This window comes from Scyliorhinus torazame, chromosome 3, assembly GCF_047496885.1.
Source record: "Scyliorhinus torazame isolate Kashiwa2021f chromosome 3, sScyTor2.1, whole genome shotgun sequence".
Taxonomy (NCBI): domain Eukaryota; kingdom Metazoa; phylum Chordata; class Chondrichthyes; order Carcharhiniformes; family Scyliorhinidae; genus Scyliorhinus; species Scyliorhinus torazame.
This window is the reverse complement of record NC_092709.1, coordinates 166,068,552-166,089,944: the sequence shown is the minus strand read 5'-3', so window position 1 is coordinate 166,089,944 and position 21,393 is coordinate 166,068,552. Positions and strand designations below refer to the sequence as shown.

The following is a 21,393-nucleotide window of genomic DNA, read 5'->3' as shown; positions in this document are numbered from 1 at the left end:
GGGCTGCCCCACATTGGAAAACCCCATTGCCCAGCCGACGAAACGGAGCATCTCGCCAGCGTGCTGAACCAGAAATCTGGCGCGATTCTCCAACCCCCCCGCCAGACCGGAGAATCGGCAGGGGCCATGCGAATCGCGCCACGCCGCCCCGACGCGGGATGCCATTCTCCGGCCCATGAAAAAACAGGCGGGCGCACATGGCGCCGAGCCGCACGGAGAATCACTGCAAACGGCCGTAGCAGCGATCCTCTGGCGGCACCACAATTCTCCGGCCCGGACGGGCCGAGCGGCCGTCTGAAAAAATTCGAGTCCCACCGGCGCCGTTCTAACATGCTCTGGGCCGGCGGGACCTTGCGGTTGAAGGGTCCGGGGGCGGCCAATGAGGGGGAGGGGTGGTCCAACCCCGGGGGGCCTCTGTAGTGGCCTGGCCTGCGCTCGGGGCCCACCGATCGGCTGGCCGGCCTCTCTGGCTGCGGACCACTTTTCTTCCGCACCAGCTCCTGGATCCCTGCGTCATTTGGCATCAGGGCCGGCGCGGGGAAGACGGCCAGTGCGCATGTGCTAGTTGGCGCCGGCCAAATTGTGCATGCGCAGACCCCGCAGCGCTGAGCCAACGCCGGGACCAGCAGCTGGAGCGGCATGGGCCGCTCCAATGCCGTGCTGGCCCCCCAGGACCCGAGAATTGGGTCTTGGAACCGGCGCCGGAGTAAAGTACTCCCGTTTTGGCACCGGCACTCTGGCGCTGGACCAGAGAATCGCGGCCCTGGTGTGGCGGGATGGAGAATCCAGCCTGTGGGCTTTGGACATTTGAACAAAAGGTCTAAATGTGCCAGAGTTATTTGGAGATGGATGTGTCCTTTGGGAGTGATCATGTGCCTTTTGGGATTGTTAAAAGTAGACATGACATGTGTCTAAAAAGTGGATAAACTCAGTGAAACTGAATGTCAAGGTGTTTAAGTCCCCAAGCATTATAAAATTTTTGGAATAAAAACATCCAGCAATTGAAAAATCAGTGGTTACAATTTCACAAGCTGTCTGTTGACATAAGCCTGAGGGTTATCATTATAGGATTAGAGCTACATGGCTGATTCCAGAACCTATCATCACGGCAATGGGCCTATAAATTCACAGTTTAATTGACAGCCCCATGTGATTATCAAGGCTTTGATGTGGGCTATGAATACAAATGTGTGTTTTTATTGTAGATTAAGTATTTGAAGGAAAGTTTGTCTTTATTAAGAAGACATTAAATAATGTATTGAATGGGTTTTTGGAATATGAGTTTTATTTTGAACAGTAAAATAATCTAGAGACCCTTTGAACTTTACTTAATCTCATCATAGCTCCTGAGGTTTGTCCATAATGAATACTGGGTGAGTTGTCATGGAGCGTGTAAGGGGAAAGAGTGGTGGGTAGGGATGGTTAGGTTTATGTGGGGGGGGGGGGGGGGGGGAGGGGGGGTGGTATGAGGGTCCATGGAGGTGGATGTGGGGCATTAGTTGGCATGCATGGGAAGTGAGAGGTGAGGATTGTTTCTGGTTTTATTTGTGGTTGAGACAAAGCCCCAGACCTCCAAGGCCTTTAATCCAGCCCATCTCTGCATCCAGCAACCCCTGTGGCTTCCTCAGCACTGAATCTGGGGGTGGCAGGCCCAACTCCCACTAATCCTTGCCCCCTTCCCCTGCTTCACTGGACTGAGGATCCAAATATCTTTCTCCCGAGTTGAGTTTGCAGAGTTGGGAATGTAGCCATCTGGGATGGCCACGTCCCGGTTACAAAATAGACACCCGCAAAGAATACAGGGAAAATTGGACAATACTAAGAAACAAACAGGTACAAGCTCTGTCTGTTGATTAGAACCTTAAACTCTCAGACAGGACTGAATCTGCCAAGCAATCTACATACTAATGAGCCATCTCCGGGGACAAAAGGGAAACATTTAGATACACAATGTTAGGACAGACTCCCCGGCGCCAGAAGAGACTAACACAAAGCAGACCAATGGTCACTAGGACACGCCCAGCAATCAGGGAACCACCCCTCTATTGGAGGAAGATCGATATGACTGATTGGGAAATACCCAATTAGTTGAGGCCAAGTTCAAGGCCCGCCCAAAAGAGCGCGAAGCCCTTTTTAGTATAAAAGGTATTCCCAAGGGAGAATCTTTCTCCTTTGGCTTTGTCTCTCAGCAAAGAGAGAGACCAGTCTAGCAGTTACATCAGACCAAGTAAGTTCCAAGTCAACGCACGCTACGAGATAGATGCTCCTATGCAATATGATAGATGCAACTCTGTAAACAGCTCACCCAGCAGCTTCAGAACCGAGCAACGGCCATTGTTCCTCTGACTGAGTGGGCACCCGAAGCTAAGTATAGGCTTTAGTAATAGTGGTAGTTTAGTTTGTAGAGTTTATGCATGAGTAGATTTGACTGTGTGTAAATAAATGAGCATTGCTTTTGAACTTACTAACTGGTGTATCGAGTCATTGATCAGTATTCTAAACCTTGTGGCGGTGTCGAAAGATACCTGGCGACTCTTGAGCAAACGTAATTAAACAGAGCTAAATTAAGAAACACAGCCAAAGTTAGCAACATTTACTGGCGACTCCTGACGGGACTCGACTTAGGCGTGGCCTAACCACGCCGAGAGAACCCAAAATTTGAATTGAGAATCCAATTGGAAACAGAAAACCACAAGCGTAAGAACAGCACTGATCAAGCCTCTGAGATTCGGAAGTGTGTTAATGCATGCGTACTAACAGGGATATAAGGTAAACCTGAGGGATTTTGTTGCGTAAAACTGTCGGGAGTTTTGTAGGCCGGAAATTAGCGTAAGCCGTACCCGTGTTTACATCACCACTTTATCAGCCCCTGTTCCAAATTCAGTAGAGAACCTAGATAGAGAAAATGGCAATGAAGGCAATGGAACGCCTTATGAACCCCCAGGAATTCGAGGTCGCAGCGACCAGGAGAGTAGGACAGTGTCCCGTTTAGGAAGATGAGATCAGGAAATAGCTCAAAGGGAAAGGATGGCCCCTTTGGAGTGAATTCTGCGATAATGAGGAAAAAGGACCCGGGAGTAGAGGACATACTTGGTGGGAGAACCTGTCAGAGATCCACAAGAAGAGCTTAGGGAAAGCTTGCAAGCCGATGGCAATCGTGTCCTGTTTGGCACAATTGCGAGGCACAGAGGGTGTCGTTAGGACACTCCGTAGAGAGATAGAGGAGAGAGACAGAAGTAGTGAGGTAGACGTGAGCGAGGAAGAGAAGGAGAATCGAGATTCAAAAGAGCAGTTCGCAGCAAGGGACAGAGAGGTGGATGATGCCAAGAAGGCACATCAGTCTTGTCTCGCGCATTTGAACAGTTTTCATAGGCCAATATGATAAGGCCTACCAGGACACGCAACGTGCGATCTTGGTAAGACAAGAGACAGACCAGCAAGTGTAGAAATTGCAGAAGCAATGCAATGATTTAAAAGCAGCCCTACGAGCACTCCATATTACCACAACGGAACAAAGGCAGAGCTCAGTAGACCACGTAAAGTGCCGGAAGCAAATTGTAGAATTGCAATCTCTGCTTTCCGTTCAAAATGGATTTCAAAGTACATTCGGACCCCAATTAGATCAAGAAAACAGCCCAGACTGGCAGGAATTGAACGAGACTGCCCATAGATACGTACATGGGACATGTACGCAGGAAAAAACCCAGAAAAGGAAAGCACCCCAACCCCCAAACAAACAGGCAGAACACCCCCCCCCCCCCCCATGAACCCTGTAACCACACACCGCAGGGCCGCAGGAGAATGAGAAGTAGATATCCTTTACACAACCCCGTTAACCGTGACCCAATTACGGGGCGCGTGTGGAAAAATTACACCGTTCCTTCCCACTTCAGACCCCCCACCAATTTTTCGTGAAAGTCAGACAACAGGCTACCATGTACGGCCTGGACGAAAAGGAGCAAGTGATGCTCACAGTTTTAAGCCTCGACCCTTCAGTCATAGCAGCCCTTCCCGACCCACAGAATGTAGGAGGAGGCACACTCCAAGAGATGCACACAGCGATCCTTGATGCGATCGGCTTTAACAGAGGAGACCCCGTAGAAGGCCTAAATAAGTGTAGACAAAAAAAGAGAGAGCACCCCACAGCATTTGCTGGACTTTTGTGGATTCACTTCACCGCAGTTTTTGGAGAGTTAGCCCACGCCCATTTGTCCCCAGATAATATGGCCAAATGGACCCGAATTCTAGTCTCCCACGCCACAGAAGCAGGATGAAAAGCTTGCGCAAATTATGACCCCTCAGATGAGGCCCACAATGAAAAATGGGTTTTGAAAAGATTGTCCTGTGCTTGGGAGCAGTCAATTGCAGGCAAAACCGCATTTATAACACCAGCTGACGAGCAGGCAGAGATGAACCCAGTTAAAGCACACCAGAACCCCGCATGGGTAAATGAGGGCAGGAACAGCCAACCCCAGCCCAAAGCTCAGGAATGTTACAACTGTGGACAACACGGACACTTTGCACAAGAGTGCAACGCGTCCCAAAAGCAGCAGAGAGGCCAACAGCCAGGCACCCTAAATAGGAATAAGGCAAAGCCGATTCATAGCGTTAGCGCCCGTTCAGAGAATGCAGACATGAATGGCACCAACTGACGGTGTTCGGACTCCCCAACTTGGGTAGACCGGTAGTAGCAGGAAAAGTCCGGGGACAACCCGTAGAATTTCTTTGGGGCACAGGAGGGTCCCTCACCGCACTCAATTCCTCCACGATGTTCCAGCGAGACAAGTGGCCCACAACAGACACCATTACACACAGCGGTTTTACAGGCCATTTACAACAGGGACACATCACAGCCCCTGTAGCAATACAGATAGGGAACATCACGACTAAGCATCCCGTTGTTTTAGTTGATCTGCCCCAGACAGCAGAATATATCCTTGGGATCGATTTCATGAGTTCCCATAACCTTTCTTTTGACCCACTTAACAAATGTGTTTGGAAAATGGCAAAGGCAGCCACGAGCCCCCGCCACGCACACAGTAGGAGAGTACGTAGGAGACTTCTAGTTTGACCCTCGAGCCATTAGTGCAGACAAACAGGTTAGGACAGTCCTGCAGGAACATAAAGCAGCATTTGCACAGCACAAGCATGACTGTGGCAATTTGGCTGGCTTTGTGAACATTACAGGTCCCGACCCTAAACCCCAGAAGCAGTACGGATTTCCCCAGGAAGCAGAGGGAGAAATCTCCAAAGTAATAGAGAGTTTGTTGGATCAAGGCGCACTCAGATCAGTAGCCTCCACAAACAACGCACCAATTTGGCCCGTCAGGAAACCGGATGGATCATGGCGACTGACCATTGATTACCGGGAACTGAACAAAGTAACCCCAGCAGCAGCCCCCACCGTAGCCATGGGTCCCGAGACGATGCTCAAAGAGGGACTCCAGTCAAAAGATTTTTCGGTTTTGGACATTAGTAATGGCTTTTGATCCATTTCATTGGCTAAAGCGTGCCAGTACAAATTCGCCTTTACATTCCAAGGGCAACAATACACGTGGACGTGCCTTCCACAAGGCTCCCATAACTCCCCCTCCATTTTCCACCGACAGCTGGCAAATGGTTTAGCAAAATTTTCACGCCCCGATTGTCTGGTCCAGTACGTAGACGACTTATTACTACAGACAGACACACAGGGAGGGCACATTTCGTTCTCGCCGAACTCCTAGCACTCCTAAAAGAAATTGGTTGTAAGGTCAACCCCAAGAAGGCCCAGATTTTGAAAGGAAAAGTGATTTACTTAGGTACAGTGATCACTCATGGTAAACACGAGATCGAGCACAAGAGAATTGACTCGATTGTCAAATTGCCCCTTCCCCACAATGTCTCAGCCCTCCGGTTATTTTTAGGACTGGTTGGCTACTGCTGCAACCATATTGACGGTTTCACCACTAAAGCAGCGCCCCTATCCGACCTTCTCAAGAAGCAGGCACCTTGGGAATGGCTTCCACAGCATACAGATGCCGTGGACGCTTTAGAAAGAGCACTCAGCAGAGTCCCGCACTACAGGTCCCAGATCCACTTTCCCCGTACGCTATCGAAGTTGCGAGCACCGACCGAACCCTTACAGCCGTACTCCTCCAGGAACGCCATGCCCCGTAGCATACGCCTCATGCATGTTAGACCCCGTAGAAAAAGGATTTTCTGCCTGTGAAAGGCACCTGCTCGCAGTTTTTTGGGCAGTACAATACTTCGCCTACATTACAGAACTCAACCCCATCACCATCCTCACAGAACACACACCGACACAGCTATTGTTAGACGGCCGACTTAAGGATGGCACAGTCAGCCAAATCAGCGCAGCATGTTGGACCCTTCTTTTACAGGGACGGGACATCACGGTAAAGAGAACCAAAACGCACACATTCCTTGCCGATAATTTGCAGTCTGCAGGCAACCCTCATGAATGTGAGATAATCACCACGAAACAGAACACAGGCCCATTTATTCCCAAGACACCTCCCAGGAAAACAGGTAGTACACCCCAGAGACCCCAGCCCACAGACACGTGCGCACCCCTGAAGATTTACATGGATGGCTCCTCCACAGTGTTAAATGGAGAGAGAATTACCGGTTGCGGTATATATGTAGAGGACGCGCAGGGATGCGCCCTAGATGACATTTCATTAAAGTTGCCAGGACACTTAGGCTCGCGGGCAGCAGAGCTGGCAGCGATTGCATATATTGTAGACCACCCAGACTCGTTCCCGACCCCTGCAGACATCTATTCAGACAGCTTGTATGTCTGTAATAGTTTGACAGAGTTTCTACCCCTGTGGGAAACAAGCGGATTTGTTTCTGCGGACGGTAAACCCCTACCCTCAGCCCCATTACTCCGCCATATCTTAGAGACAGTGAAGGATGGAAATATGGAATAATTAAGGTTCGCAGTCATCACTGTTCTTCCCCCCCATGTAACGTTAACGCTGACGCCCTAGTGAAGGCAGGCTCCAGGCATGGCTATTTCTGGAACCCCCCCCGAAAGCACCCCAGTACACGCAGTTCAGGTCTCACAGACCAACATTCAGGATTTAGCGAAGGCACAGAAAGAGGACGAGAAACAAAGGGAAGTTTTAAAAGGAACCTTCCCAGCCCCGTACAACAAGTTTAAAAACTCAATAACCACATATGATGGTGTGATTTTAAAGGATGGCATTTATATAGTTCCCAGCCAGGACAGGAACCAGATCATTTGTCAGTTCCATGACAATCATGGACACCAAGGAATTGAACCCACCCTAGCCCACCTCAGACCGCTTTGTTGATGACCTGATTTAAAAACCGATGTCACACACTACATTGAGAATTGCTTAATCTGTGCCCAGAACAATCCGGACAGATATGCTAAAAAGGCTCAACTTAGTCATACCCGCCCCGCTAATGGACCCTGGACTAATCTCCAGATAGATTATATAGGACCCCTACCCCCATGCAGAAATGGTTATAAGTATGTGTGTGTGGTCATAGACACCTTCACAAAATGGGTGGAAGCATTTCCATCAATAACTAATATGGCCAAGACGACGGCTAAAATATTAACACACCACATCTTTACAAGATGGGGCCTCCCACGCAGTATAGAGTCCAATCAAGGCTCCCATTTCACCGGACGTGTAATGAAAAACGTCCTCACGATTTTCGGCATTGGACAAAAGTTGAATATTGCATACCACCCGTCAAGTGGTATTGTAGACGAATGAATAGGACATTGAAAGCCACCCTCAGGAAAATAGTACAGCAGAATAACAGCACCTGGGATTCAGTACTCCCATTTGCTTTAAGGTTTTTAAGAAACACGGTATCCACGTCCACAGGATACACCCCCCACACCTTCATGACCGGACGTCCCATGAAAGGCACTGAGTATTTATTAGGACTGCATTTGGCCATCCCAGCAGTTACAGCCCTCACGCATGAAAATGCGGTTAAACAACTGATACAGCATATAAAGGCAGCCCAACTCGCAGCAGCAGTGAGACTTGGAACCAGGAAGAAACAGAGCAAGGCTTGTTTCGACAAAACAGTACACGCCACTGAGTTTACAGTAGGGCAACAAGTTATGCTTTCCCTTTACAACCCCAGTTCATTCCTCTCCCCAAAATTTTCCGGACCGTACTCCATTTCGGACAAAGTCAGCCCCTCAGTATACAAAATAACCTATCCCAATGGTAAGTCTGCGTGGTTTCATATAAACCAGCTCAAGGCTTACGGCTCGCAGAATAACCACACACGCCACATCCTGCTCGCAGCAGCAGACGATCACGCCCCGCCCACAGATGAGGTATTCCTACCCTCCCCCAACCAGTCCAGCCCGCTTCAGACATGACTTCAACTCCGCCCCCAGAGGCACGACTCTCCCTTCCCTCAACCAGCAGCGACAGCGATAGCGATCATGATGACAATAGCCACAGCACACCACATTACGCCGACACCCCTGCACCAGGCCCCACTCCCAGCGAATCTGAACATGATTCTACTGACCCATTTGAGATCACTGATATCAAAGCCCCTGACCCAGACCCACCGCCCGACGATTACGGATTGAAGCATAGTAGCTCCAACCTCGACACACGATTCTAGCACCGAGACAATTCATTCAGGCTCATCCGGAATGATGAGATGGACCCCAATTCGCCCCAAGCAGCTTTAGCACGGTTACTACGGTCAAGAGTTTGGCAGCCGGGAGAAGATGATGACTTAGAGTCTGACTCCCACCAAACGAATCCCTTTGCGACCCTGTTCGCTATTGAGCAGTGAGGTCCAGATGATGGAGAAAGAAAAAAGGAACCGATGGAGAGATACGGTGTCCTTTCTGATGGAACCTGCACCATGTTTGTTGAATGTTTGTTCGCTAGTGTTAACGTTAAGTGTTGTTCGTAAACTCGAAAGTTTTCACGGCCCCACATCACCACACTTTTGACGCCCCCTGGCTGTTAGAGGAACTAGTTTGTCGACAGAACACGACTCATAGTTGCTCTCCTAATTCGAGAGGCAACCCCCCACGACGACCGCATTCTTACCCGTTCTTGCCGGTTGCTCAGGCAGTGGAGAAACGGCATTGGTCCCCGCCCTGCCTGAGGACCCCTCTCTGGTCAGCTACGCTCGGGTAGAGCACAAACGGCATTGATCACCATCCTACCCGGGGATTCCACCCATTTCTTAACCGCCGTGGCCCATACGCACCACATTTTGGCTCGTTGCGTTCAAAATTCTTTTGTTTCGTAAATAGAATAGGGAAGCACCCTTAGGTTGCTTCCCTATGCTTTTTACATCCTCAAACACTGGGATGGTAAATCACACAGGCTGCGAGATGGCGCGCAGTATGGCAGAATTTTTCTTAGATGTCTAGTCCAAATATTCGGTTTAAAAAAAAAAAATGAGGGAGTTACAAATGGTGACCAATTATAAAGGGAAGTTGGCAATAAAAGACAGACAGGCAGACATACGAGATCTTAAGCAAGATAATAACAGAAATTATGCTTGTGTTCACAGAATTCCAGAAACCCAGGAACCCCAGAGGAAGACAAAGAAGACCCTTCAGTTGCGTGCGGACGCTACCCCCTGACCCCTACCACACAAACCGTAAATGATTCCCATCCCTGTAATACACGGAACCCCGAGATAACTAGCCCAGCGACAGCTAGCAATACCCCGACCTGGTGTGATAAGTTTATCACCTGGTACTCACTCTCATATGTAGTCGAAGCACTCTTAGTGCTGGCGATACTTTGCAGTGTCGTGCAAACGTTTAGAGTTAGGAAATGGCGAAGGAGAGCATATCGCTCTCGCACCCCAGTATGCAGGTTTAGGTCCCCCATTTTCGGATTTTACCAGACCCCCGAACACATTGGAACGGATTAAAGAGCATCCATTTTCTTTATGTATTCTGTGGAATAAAGAGATGTAAACCTCTGTGTCTGACTGCCAGGCCAGAGAAATTTGCGTGCTGCTATTTTGTACAGTTTAAGATGTATAGATTATTTTTGGATTGTTTGTATTTTTGGATTGTTTGAATGAGGATAGTTTATTGAGAATAGTTAGAGGTTCCAGTTTTTTTATTTTTCTGTAATGCATGTATTAATGTCATAGCGCCCTGTAGAGTGTTATGATAATGAATGTATTTTAAATGGTTTAGGTAAAATTGTGTTGCATAGGATAGGACAGTGTAGAGCCTAAGTATGGGTGCCCCGGTTGGTCAGAGGATGAAGACGACGTAGTAGTGTGATCCTTCACGCTTTGCGTTGAGGATCACAAGGAGGGAATGTAGCCATCTGGGATGGCCACGTCCCGGTAACAAAATGGACACCCGCAAAGAATGCAGGGAAAATTGGAAAATCTTTGGCGGGTAGGATCAAGGAAAACCCCAAGGCCTTTTACACATATGTGAGAAATATGAGAATGACTAGAGCGAGGGTAGGTCCGATCAAGGACAGTAGTGGGAGTTTGTGTATTGAGTCTGAAGAGATACGAGAGGTCTTGAACGAGTACTTTTCTTCTGTATTTACAAATGAGAGGGGCCATATTGTTGGAGAGGACGATGTGAAACAGACTGGTAAGCTCGAGGAAATACTTGTTAGGAAGGAAGATGTGTTGGGCATTTTGAAAAACTTGAGGATAGACAAATCCCTCGGGCCTGACGGGATATATCCAAGGATTCTATGGGAAGCAAGAGATGAAATTGCAGAGCCGTTGGCAATGATCCTTTCGTCCTCACTGTCAACAGGGGTGGTACCAGGGGATTGGAGAGTGGCGAATGTCGTGCCCCTGTTCAAAAAAGGGACTAGGGATAACCCTGGGAATTACAGGCCAGTTAGTCTTACTTCGGTGGTAGGCAAAGTAATGGAAAGGGTACTGAAGGATAGGATTTCTGAGCATCTGGAAAGACACTGCTTGATTAGGGATAGTCAGCACGGATTTGTGAGGCGTAGGACTTGCCTTACAAGTCTTATTGAATTCTTTGAGGAGGTGACCAAGCATGTGGATGAAGGTAAAGCAGTGGATGTAGTGTACATGGATTTTAGTAAGGCATTTGATAAGGTTCCCCATTGTAGGCTTATGCAGAAAGTAAGGAGGCATGGGATAGTAGGAAATTTGGCCAGTTGGATAACGAACTGCTAACCGATAGAAGTCAGAGAGTGGTGGTGGATGGAAAATATTCAGTCTGGATCCCAGTTACCAGTGGCATACCACAGGGATCAGTTCTGGATCCTCTGCTGTTTGTGATTTTCATTAATGACTTGGATGAGTGAGTTGAAGGGTGGGTCAGTAAATTTGCAGACGATACGAAGATTGGTGGAGTTGTGGATAGTGAGGAGTGCTGTTGTCGGCTGCAAAGAGACATAGATAGGATGCAGAGCTGGGCTGAGAAGTGGCAGATGGAGTTTAACCCTGAAAAGTGTGAGGTTGTCCATTTTGGAAGGACAAATATGAATGCGGAATACAGGGTTAACGGTAGAGTTCTTGGCAATGTGGAGGAGCAGAGAGATCTTGGGGTCTATGTTCATACATCTTTGAAAGTTGCCACTCAAGTGGATAGAGCTGTGAAGAAGGCCTATAGTGTGCTAGCGTTCATTAACAGAGGGATTGAATTTAAGAGCCGTGAGGTGATGATGCAGCTGTACAAAACTTTGGTAAGGCCACATTTGGAGTACTGTGTACAGTTCTGGTCGCCTCATTTTAGAAAGGATGTGGAAGCTTTGGAAAAGGTGCAAAGGAGATTTACCAGGAAGTTGCCTGGAATGGAGAGTAGGTCTTACGAGGAAAGGTTGAGGGTGCTAGGCCTTTTCTCATTAGAACGGAGAAGGATGATGGGCGACTTGATAGAGGTTTATAAGATGATCAGGGGAATAGATAGAGTAGACAGTCAGAGACTTTTCCCCCAGGTGGAACAAACCATTACAAGGGGACATAAATTTAAGGTGAATGGTGGAAGATATAGGGGGGATGTCAGAGGTAGGTTCTTTACCCAGAGAGTAGTGGGGGCATGGAATGCACTGCCTGTGGAATTAGTTGAGTCGGAAACATTAGGGACCTTCAAGCAGCTATTGGATAGGTACATGGATTACGGTAGAATTATATAGTGTAGATGAATTTGTTCTTAAGGGCAGCACGGTAGCATTGTGGATAGCACAATTGCTTCACAGCTCCAGGGTCCCAGGTTCGATTCCGGCTTGGGTCACTGTCTGTGCGGAGTCTGCACATCCTCCCCGTGTGTGCGTGGGTTTCCTCCGGGTGCTCCGGTTTCCTCCCACAGTCCAAAGATGTGCAGGTTAGGTGGATTGGCCATGATACATTGCCCTTAGTGTCCAAAATTGCCCTTAGTGTTGGGTGGAGGTGTTGACCTTGGGTGGGGTGCTCTTTCCAAGAGCCGGTGCAGACTCAATGGGCCGAATAGCCTCCTTCTGCACTGTAAATTCTATGATAATCTATGATTAATCTAGGACAAAGGTTCGGCACAACATCATGGGCCGAAGGGCCTGTTCTGTGCTGTATTTTTCTATGTTCTATGTTCTAATACTAAGAAACAAACAGGTACAAGCTCTGTCTGTTGATTAGAACCTTAAACTCTCAGACAGGACTGAATCTGCCAAGTAATCTACATACTAACGAGCCATCTCCGGGGACAAAAGGGAAACATTTAGATACACAATGTTAGGACAGACTCCCCGGCGCCAGAAGAGACTAAAACAAAGCAGACCAACAGTCACCAGGACACGACCAGCGATCAGGGAACCACCCCTCTATTGGAGGAAGATCGATATGACTGATTGGGAAAGACCCAATTAGTTGAGGCCAAGTTCAAGGCCCGCCCAAAAGAGCGTGAAGCCCTTTTGGGTATAAAAGGTATTCCCCAAGGGAGAATCTTTCTCCTTTGGCTTTGGCTCTCAGCGAAGAGAGAGACCAGCCCAGCAGCTACATCAGACCAAGTAAGTTCCAAGTCAACGCATGCTACGAGATAGACGCTTCTAGTTGGTACTCTGTAAACAGCTCAACCCAGCAGCCTCAGAACCGAGCAACGGCCACTGTTCCTCTGACTGAGTGGGCACCCGAAGCTAAGTATAGGCTTTAGTAATAGTGGTAATTTAGTTTGTAGAGTTTATGCATGAGTAGATTTGACTGTGTGTGAATAAATGAGCATTGCTTTTGAACTTACTAACGGGTGTATCGAGTCATTGATCAGTATTCGGCTCTGAACCTTTTGGCGGTGTCGAAAGATACCTGCCGACTCTTGAGCAAACGTAATTAAACAGAGCTAAATTAAGAAACACAGCCAAAGTTAGCAACAGGAATTTTCTAGAATCTGCATTCCCAACTCGGGAGCAAAATTGGTGGCACTGTGGTTAGCACCCCTGCCTCACAGCGCTCGGGACCCGGATTCAATTCCAGCCTTGGACAACTGTCCATGTGGAGTTTGCACATTCGCCCTGTGTCTGCGTGTGTTTCGTCCGGATGCTCAGGTTTCCTCCCACAGTCGAAAGATGTGTAGGTTAATGCTAAATCGCGGGCCAGACCCCATCGGAGGCCCCCCCCCCCCCCCCCCGGGAACGGAGCCCCCCCGCCCCCTCCACAGGCCGCCCCCCGACCCTTCACGCAGAGTGCCAGCTAGCAGCGACCAGGAGTGAACGGCGCCGGCGGGACTCTGTCCATGGATGTGCAGGTTAGGTTGGCTTGGGTGGGGTGTTCTTTCAGAGAGTCGGTGCAGGCTTGATGGGCCAGCTCGCTCCTTCTGCACTGTAGGGATTCTATGCTTCTTATCAGGGAATAGGCCATTCAGCCCCTCAAGCCTGTTCCACCATTCATGAGATTATGGCTGATCTGCAGTTCAACTCTCTAAAAACCCCTTTGTTCCATATACTTCCATACCTTTAGTTATCAATCTCAGTTTTAAAATTAACAATTGATCTAGCATCAATTGCCATTTGCTGAAGAGCATTGCAAACTTCCGGCACCCTTTGTGTGAAAAAGTGTTTCCTTAGGTGGTATTTAATGCTGGCATTGAGGTCTAGCCCGCCATCTGGAGAGCTGTTGAGAAGCCTACTTCACCTCCTTTAGGGAAGACCAGCTGTATTATGTGCTACTCTGAACAGGGACAGGCCTCCCTGGGATCAAGGGCCCCAGGGCAGAATTCCTGTTGTACTAAATGGCAGTGCCACTAGGGAGGTGCTTGCCTGCTGCTGGTACAAACACCCACCTGAGGCCTTGTATCATCACTGAATCCCAGGCCACAGGTGAGTGATGGGGGGAGGGGAGGGGTGGGGTGGATCCCCCTGGGAGCCCACTAACAATCCTGCACAGGTTTTATTGCCGTGCTCCTCACATAGTGAATCCCCATTCCCACCACTGTTTAAAGCCAGTGATTAATTGCTCACTTAATGGCCTCAATTGGCAATGGTGGGCAAAGGCCATCAATTGGCCTTCCCCCCACCAATGGGCCTTCCCACCATGGATTTATTGGGGGGGGGGGGGGGGGGGAGACAGGAAAATGGAGGAATCCCCATCCGCCATCTTCCCCTCTGCCACCAAACTCACCACAGGCATGGGTATTAAATTCCATGTCTAATTTCAGTCCTGAAAAGTCTGACTAAATTTTTAATCTGTGCCCCGAGTTCTAGAATCCATAACTAACAAATAGATTCTCCCAATCCACTTAATTGTACCCCTTACTATCTTTAAAACTTGGATCAAATCACCCCAAAACGTTCCACATAGTTTAGTCCTTCGTGTCCAGGTACCATTCTAGTAAAACTAATCTGCACTCCCTCCATACGTAGATCATACTTGCAGTGAACTGAGATTAAAATTCACCTACCAGATGGTCAGTGACATTGTATAATATATATTTTTAATGCACATATAGCAGTCTGAATAAGCTCAGAATATGGGGCTGGATTTTCTGCCCCGCCGCACCATATTTCTGCCGGCTGGATTCTCCGTTACACCGGCCGGTCAATGGGATTTCCCATTGTAGGGCAGTCCCACGCCATTGGGAAACCCCCGGACGCCTGCAAAACGGAGAATCCCAACGACAGAGAATGATCTCTAAATTTGGATGTTATGAATAAATTAAGTACTCAGTGCTAAAAATATAATTTCTCTACAAGGTGACCGGACAGCCCCCGTCCTCACTCGTCCTCACCTGAGGAAGGAGCTGCACTCCGAAAGCTAGTGAATCGAAACAAACCTGTTGGACTTTAACCTGGGGGGGCGATTCTCCAAAATGGAGACGAGGTGTTTGCGCCGTCTTGAACGCCGTCGCGTTTCACGACGGTGTGAACGAGCACAGGGATGACTGATTCTGTCCCCCACAGGGGGCCAGAACAGCGCTGGAGTGGTTCACGCCGCTCCAGCCTCCCTTCCCGGCGCCAAACGGGTGCCGCGCCCACCTGCGCATGCGCGGGGGACTTCTTCAGCGCGCCGGCCCCGACTCAACATGGCGTTGGTGTTCAGGGGCCGGACACGCAGGAAAATAAGACCGGTGGGGGAGATGCCGACCTGCCGATCGGTGGGCCCTGATCGCGGGCCAGACCCCATCGGAGGCCCCCCCACGGGGACGGAGTCCCCCCCCCTCCACAGGCAGCCCCCCGACCCTTCACGCAGAGTGCCAGATAGCAGTGACCAGGGGTGAACGGCGCCGGCGGGACTGTTGTATCCGCTCGGCCCATCCGGGCCGGAGAATCGGCAACCCCGCCGATTCCAGCAGCCGGCGGCTGCCGCTGCATCTAAACACGCCGGCGCAAATGCCGCTGATTCTCCGCACCTCGGAGAATCGCACGCCGTCGTCGTGGCGCGGTTGCGGCGATTCTCCGGCCCGGCTCGGAGAATCGCCCCCTTGGTATTTTAAGACTTCTTACTACATACTTTATACTATTTACTTCAACTAACTGAATTTTTAAGTAAAAGAACACATTTCAGATGCCACTATGAAATGCTGGGCCAATACTAGGAATCACTGGATCCTAATGAAGAATGTGTAGGATCTAAAGTTGTTCCTTATGTCTCCAGGCCGGAAATTGTGTGGAATATTCAGATACATTCTGGATGCTGTTAAATGAAACTTTACTTGGATGTTAAATTTGGGTTTGTTGTTTCATTATCTAGATGGTGAAATCAATGCCAGAGAGTACAGTTTACAAATTGATCGAAATAAATGTGGATTAAAATATGGCCTGGCATATCTTTCGATAGACTTTATTAGGAATTCTATTTGATTTGGCTTCATGTGCGTCATTTAATTAAAATCTCTATTTTCATTTGTACTATAATGGACACATGATTTTCATCGTCCTTGGATAGAAAAATATGAAAATAGTTTGAAATGATCGTTTGTAACACTTGCATTATGAGCAGTTATATTACAGCCACCTATTGTTTCACTTCCGGCATCCTTTTGTCACAGCAGGAGGGAAGGAGATTCTAACATTAACTGATGCTGCCATACCTGTTGATCTAAGACCAAAGTCACCTATGGTTGTGGATATTGAGCAACAGCTGCAACAGAAAGGTGAGTCTAAAAAATTGAGAGAAAAGAAAGCTTGGCATTTACTTCATGAAATTAGTAGTTGAGTGGTTAATGCTTTTGTCTGGCATTGTCTTATTTATATACATACAAGCATTAAACCATTTACTTAAACAGGTTACTACACAAGGGAGTGTCACATGAACACATTACTTTCTGCATAGTGACAGAAATGCATGATTACTGAGAAGGCGGAATTCTTTGTCATGGGAGGTGGTGGAAACTAATATTGACATATTTAAGGGGGGCATCTAATATATTTATGAGGGAGAAGGAAATAGAGGAATGTGGGACCAGGTGTGAAGTGGCAATTAGAGTGGGAGGATGCGCCTGTGACCTATTTTTGTTCAATGGATTTTGTGTAATTAATCTGCTAATACTGCCAAAAGTAATTTTTAGGTTAAAGCCATTTGACTGGTCTTCAAATGATCCATTCAGACCATTCAGTGGTGACAAGACAGGCAAGATTTTATTTTCTTCCAAGATTGACATTACACTAATATTACAAGGCATGAAAATTAAATTAATTGTTCGTCTATTGTACCCCAACCTTCCCCCTGCCTCTCTGCCACTTCCCTCCCATATAAAAAACACCAGACATGTGCAACCAGCATCCATGTGAAGTACTGTGTCCAAATGCACTTTCTTCTGGTTTGATTTTGGAAAGGGTAAAGATTATGTTTTTAATGTAAAATGTGAACCATTGCCAGCTATTAGACAAAGACAATGCCTACAATAATGCTTTCTTGAACTGTAGCCAGAGATGTAGAAGAGTATCTCTGGATGACGCTCTGAAAAATTTATTTCCTTGTGTGTAGGATAATAATAATCTTTATTAGTGTGTCATGAAAATGTCGCTTTAAGAAATGTTTGGCTGCTCATGTTACTGCAGTGATGTCCGAGTGTGGGTGGAGCTGAGCTCTGGTTCTGCTTTTTAGTTTCACTTTGAGAAAAAGCTTGGGTGTGTGTCTGGGTTTTCCAGTGAGCTGCAGCTGAAGTTAAACAAAGAGCTGTCCTGTTGATCTCTGCCATCCAAAGACTATCTCTAGATCATAAATGTTCTCAATAGTGAATGTGAACCTAATGTGCTCCTGTTTAAAGATTTGTTAAGTCTTTTGGATGTTAAAAGGACAGCTTAAAGGTTTACTTAGTGTTGTAGTCTTTGGGGGTTATCTTTGAATTAATGGTTGCTAAGATATTCACTGTTTGTTTTAAAACCGTTAACTTGAGTTCATAGAATAAACATGGTTTTGTTTTAAAAAGTACTTGTCCATTTCTGCTGTACCACACCCGTAGAGTGAGCCGTGTGCTCCCCATACCACAATCTATTAAAAGTTGTGGGTCAGGTGAACTCCATGATACACTTTGGGATTCTTTAAACCCTGACCCATAACAAGTGTCACAAGGAGGCTTACATTAACACTGCAATGAAGTTACTGTGAAAAGTCCCGCGTCGCCACATTCCGGCACCTGTTTGGGTACACGGAGGGAGAATTCAGAATGTCCAATTCACCAACCAGCATGGTCGGGATTCTCCGAAATCCCGGCCAAGTGTTGACGACGGCGTCAAAACTGTCGCGAGCGACGCCTTAGTCAACGGGCCTCCAGGCCCAGTTATTCTCCCCATCCTCGGGGGCTAGAACGGTGCCGGAGTGCTGTATGCTGCTCCGCCGCCGAAAGCCGGCCCGCCACAGCCGGCCGGGGTCCGCTCATGCGTGCCACGGCTGTCTCCGCGCCCGGCCCGAGGGCAACATGGTGAAGCCCTACAGGGGCCCAGCGCGGAGGAACATAGGTCCCCCCGGAATTAGCGCGCCCGCCGATCAGTTGCCCCTGATCGCAGGCCTGCCCACCGTGGAGGTCCCCCCCGGAGTCAGCTCCCCCCACACCCCCACCAGGACGGCCCCCGCAGCCAGAATGCTGAGGTCCTGCCTGGTAGGACCATACGCAAACGACGCCGGCGAGACTCGGCCCGTCAAGTGCGCAGAATTGCCCCAGAGGCCGCTACCAACGGCCCCTGACCGGCGCCGTGGCAGAACGGCGTGGTGGGATTTGCACGCCCCCCCCCCCCCCGGTGATTCTCCGACCCACCGCGGGCTCGGAGAATCCCGGCCCATGTCTTTCGGGACTAGTGGGAGGAAACCAGAGCACCTGGAGGAAACCCACGCAGACAGAGGGAGAACATGCGGACTCCACACAGACAGTGACCCGAGCCGGGAATCAAACCTGGGACTCTGGCTCTGGGAAGCAACAGTGCTAACCATTGTGCTACCGTGCTGCCCTATAAGGGTCTGACATAGCAAGGGTTAACTTGGGATTGGGTTATAGTGTCACCCAAACTGTGATGACAAGGCACAAATGAGCATTCTTGTGTTGGACAGAAGCATGGTGACAACCCATGGCTTAGACCTCATACTGGAAATATGTACATAGTTATCAGCATTTACTATACTAGACTCAGAATTCCTTTGTGAGACTGACGGAACTACAAGGATGGACACCAAAAGCATGAAAAATGCAGGGCTAACCCTGAATGCGAAATACAAATTCTCCAAGAGCTCTTAGGATATATTATCAGTAGCAAAAGCATCAACAGTGGTGGACCCACAGACAACTAAAACTAACAGCGAGTTCCAAACCCAATCTGGTACAGGTAACAGATCCTCTGCAGTACCTTCTGAAGAAAAACCAGGAAAGGCACCAAGAGCGAGCATGTGGTTGCATCAAGGCCATGCAGTTCTCAACCAAAATCCTAGCCCACTATAACCCATCCCTGTCCACCATCCTAGCAGCAGATTCTACGTCCACAGGCCTTCTCGCAGGCCTATTACAGGAACAACTGGGCAGAACTAGCTGGCCGGTGTATTATGCATCCTGAGGACTGTCAGACACAGAGGCACGATATGCCGTGTTAAAAATGAAAATCTTGTAGTCCCATAGGCCTGCAAGAGGTTTTTGGACTACTATTGGTCTAAAGATCAACAATGAAATGGACCATAAGCTGCTTGTCTCGCTTCTAGGAGAAAAGGGGCTGGAAGAGATGTTTCCCAGGATCCAGAGAATGCATCTACCTCATGAGCTCATACACAAGATGATATACGTTCAGGGGAATAAAAAACAAACAACAGGCGAGACACTTTCCAGGACCACAATCCACAATTGGAGCTCCAATCATACCCCCAATTGGTGAGGTGACACCTTCCGGCTCCAACAGGAAAACTCCAACAAATCTGTTAGGAACAATTATGAGATGATGAGTGTGCCCACATCCACCATTACTATCAACAAGGGTGACCACAGCAGAGACTATGAAGACTTTATTTGAACAGCAGAAGCACTTTCTCGTCATCAATCTGCTGGTGTACAATGAGTGGCTGGTCATTCCAGCCTCCATTCAGCTGGAGATCCTCCAAAAAATACACCAGGGTCACCTGGGAATTTTCAAATGCAGGGCATGGGCTCAATGGTGGCCAGGCATTTCATGAGCAATTGAGGACATTACAGCAAACGGCCAGGTGTGTACGCTACACAGGCAGGAGCAGAGGGAGCCCCTTATCCCCTCATAGTTCCCAACCAGGGCTTGGGGGCCGTTGGGCATTGATTTATTTGTCTTCAATGGCAGATTCTTCATTGTGGTGGACTGCTTCTCCTGATGGGCGGCACGGTAGCACAGTGGTTAGCACTGTTGCTTCACAGCTCCAGTGTCCCTGGTTTAACTCCCGGCTTGAGTCACTGTACAGAGTCTGCACGTTCTCCCGTGTCTGGGTGGGTTTCCTCTGGGAGCTCCAGTTTCCTCCCACAGTCCAAAGACGTGCAGGTTAGGTGGATTGGCCTTAGTGTCTAAAGGGGTTGGGAGGGTTGCTGGGTTACTGGTATGGTGCGGAGGCATTGATTTAAGTGAGGCGCTCTTTCCAAGTGCCAGTGCAGACTCGATGGGCCAAATGGCCTCCTTCTGCACTGTAAAAATTCTATGTCTATGTGTATGTCTATGATGGATTGAGATGCAGCAATTGTACATTAGTAAGAGTGTTGAAGGAGAGGTTCATGAGCTGCAGCATCATGGGCCAGATAGGTCAGTTAACAGTGCACAATTTGAAAACAAATAAGTAGGCTTAAATAGGGTGCCCTTTCCAAGAGCCGATGCAGACTCGATGGGCCGACTGGCCTCCTTCTGCACTGTAAATTCTATGATCTATGAAATACTTCACCCAATTTGCCACCACTTATGCTTCCAGCACCGTACCAGCTCTCCATGATCCCGACAGTCGAACAGTGGGGCAGAAAGAGGGCTCTGACCATAAAAGCCCTCCTGAGGAAGAACGAGTTAACAACAGCACTGTTAATCTACATTACAATTACAATGTACCTTAGCCCCATCTGGACGCCTGATGGGCAGAAAACTCCACACACAACTCCCAATTCTCCCAAAGAAACAAATACCACGGCTGACAGCCAAAGGTTACCGAAACATCGAAGACAGAGAGCAGTCTGATAGGCAGAAGCATGCGACTGCCCACAACAAAATGTACCGCACTAGATACTTGCACAAGGCCGTACAGGCTGAGGTTATTCATGAAGGCCTTTCTTCTCAACCCTGCCCCTCGCCAAAGGTGGGGTGATCACCATCTATCAGCTCTCCCCCTTAAAGGGGAAAGCAGCCCATGGTCTTTTGGGACTATGGCAAATTTACACTTACGCAAGGACAACAAGAGTCTGAGTTAAGGATACTGATAGAGAGGGCATTATTGTCCGGACAGATGATGACCATTCATAGTCATATCTTGTCAGTATTCCAGAAGTACGGTCAGAAGGAGCCTCCAAAG

General features: G+C 48.5%; 1 protein-coding gene across 4 annotated transcripts in view; it reads left to right on the top strand.

The window, feature by feature from the left end:
* Nucleotides 1-21,393, top strand: part of ccdc149a (coiled-coil domain containing 149a) — a 173,729-nt gene that overhangs the window by 140,351 nt on the left and 11,985 nt on the right. For 2 of the 4 annotated variants that reach the window (XM_072496504.1, XM_072496502.1), the window contains one exon: nt 16,457-16,558. In XM_072496504.1, coding sequence (XP_072352605.1) covers nt 16,457-16,558 — 102 coding nt within the window. Of the gene's footprint in view, nt 1-16,453; nt 16,559-21,393 lie in introns of all 4 variants that reach the window. The other 2 variants (XM_072496503.1, XM_072496501.1) reach the window with 1 other exon arrangement.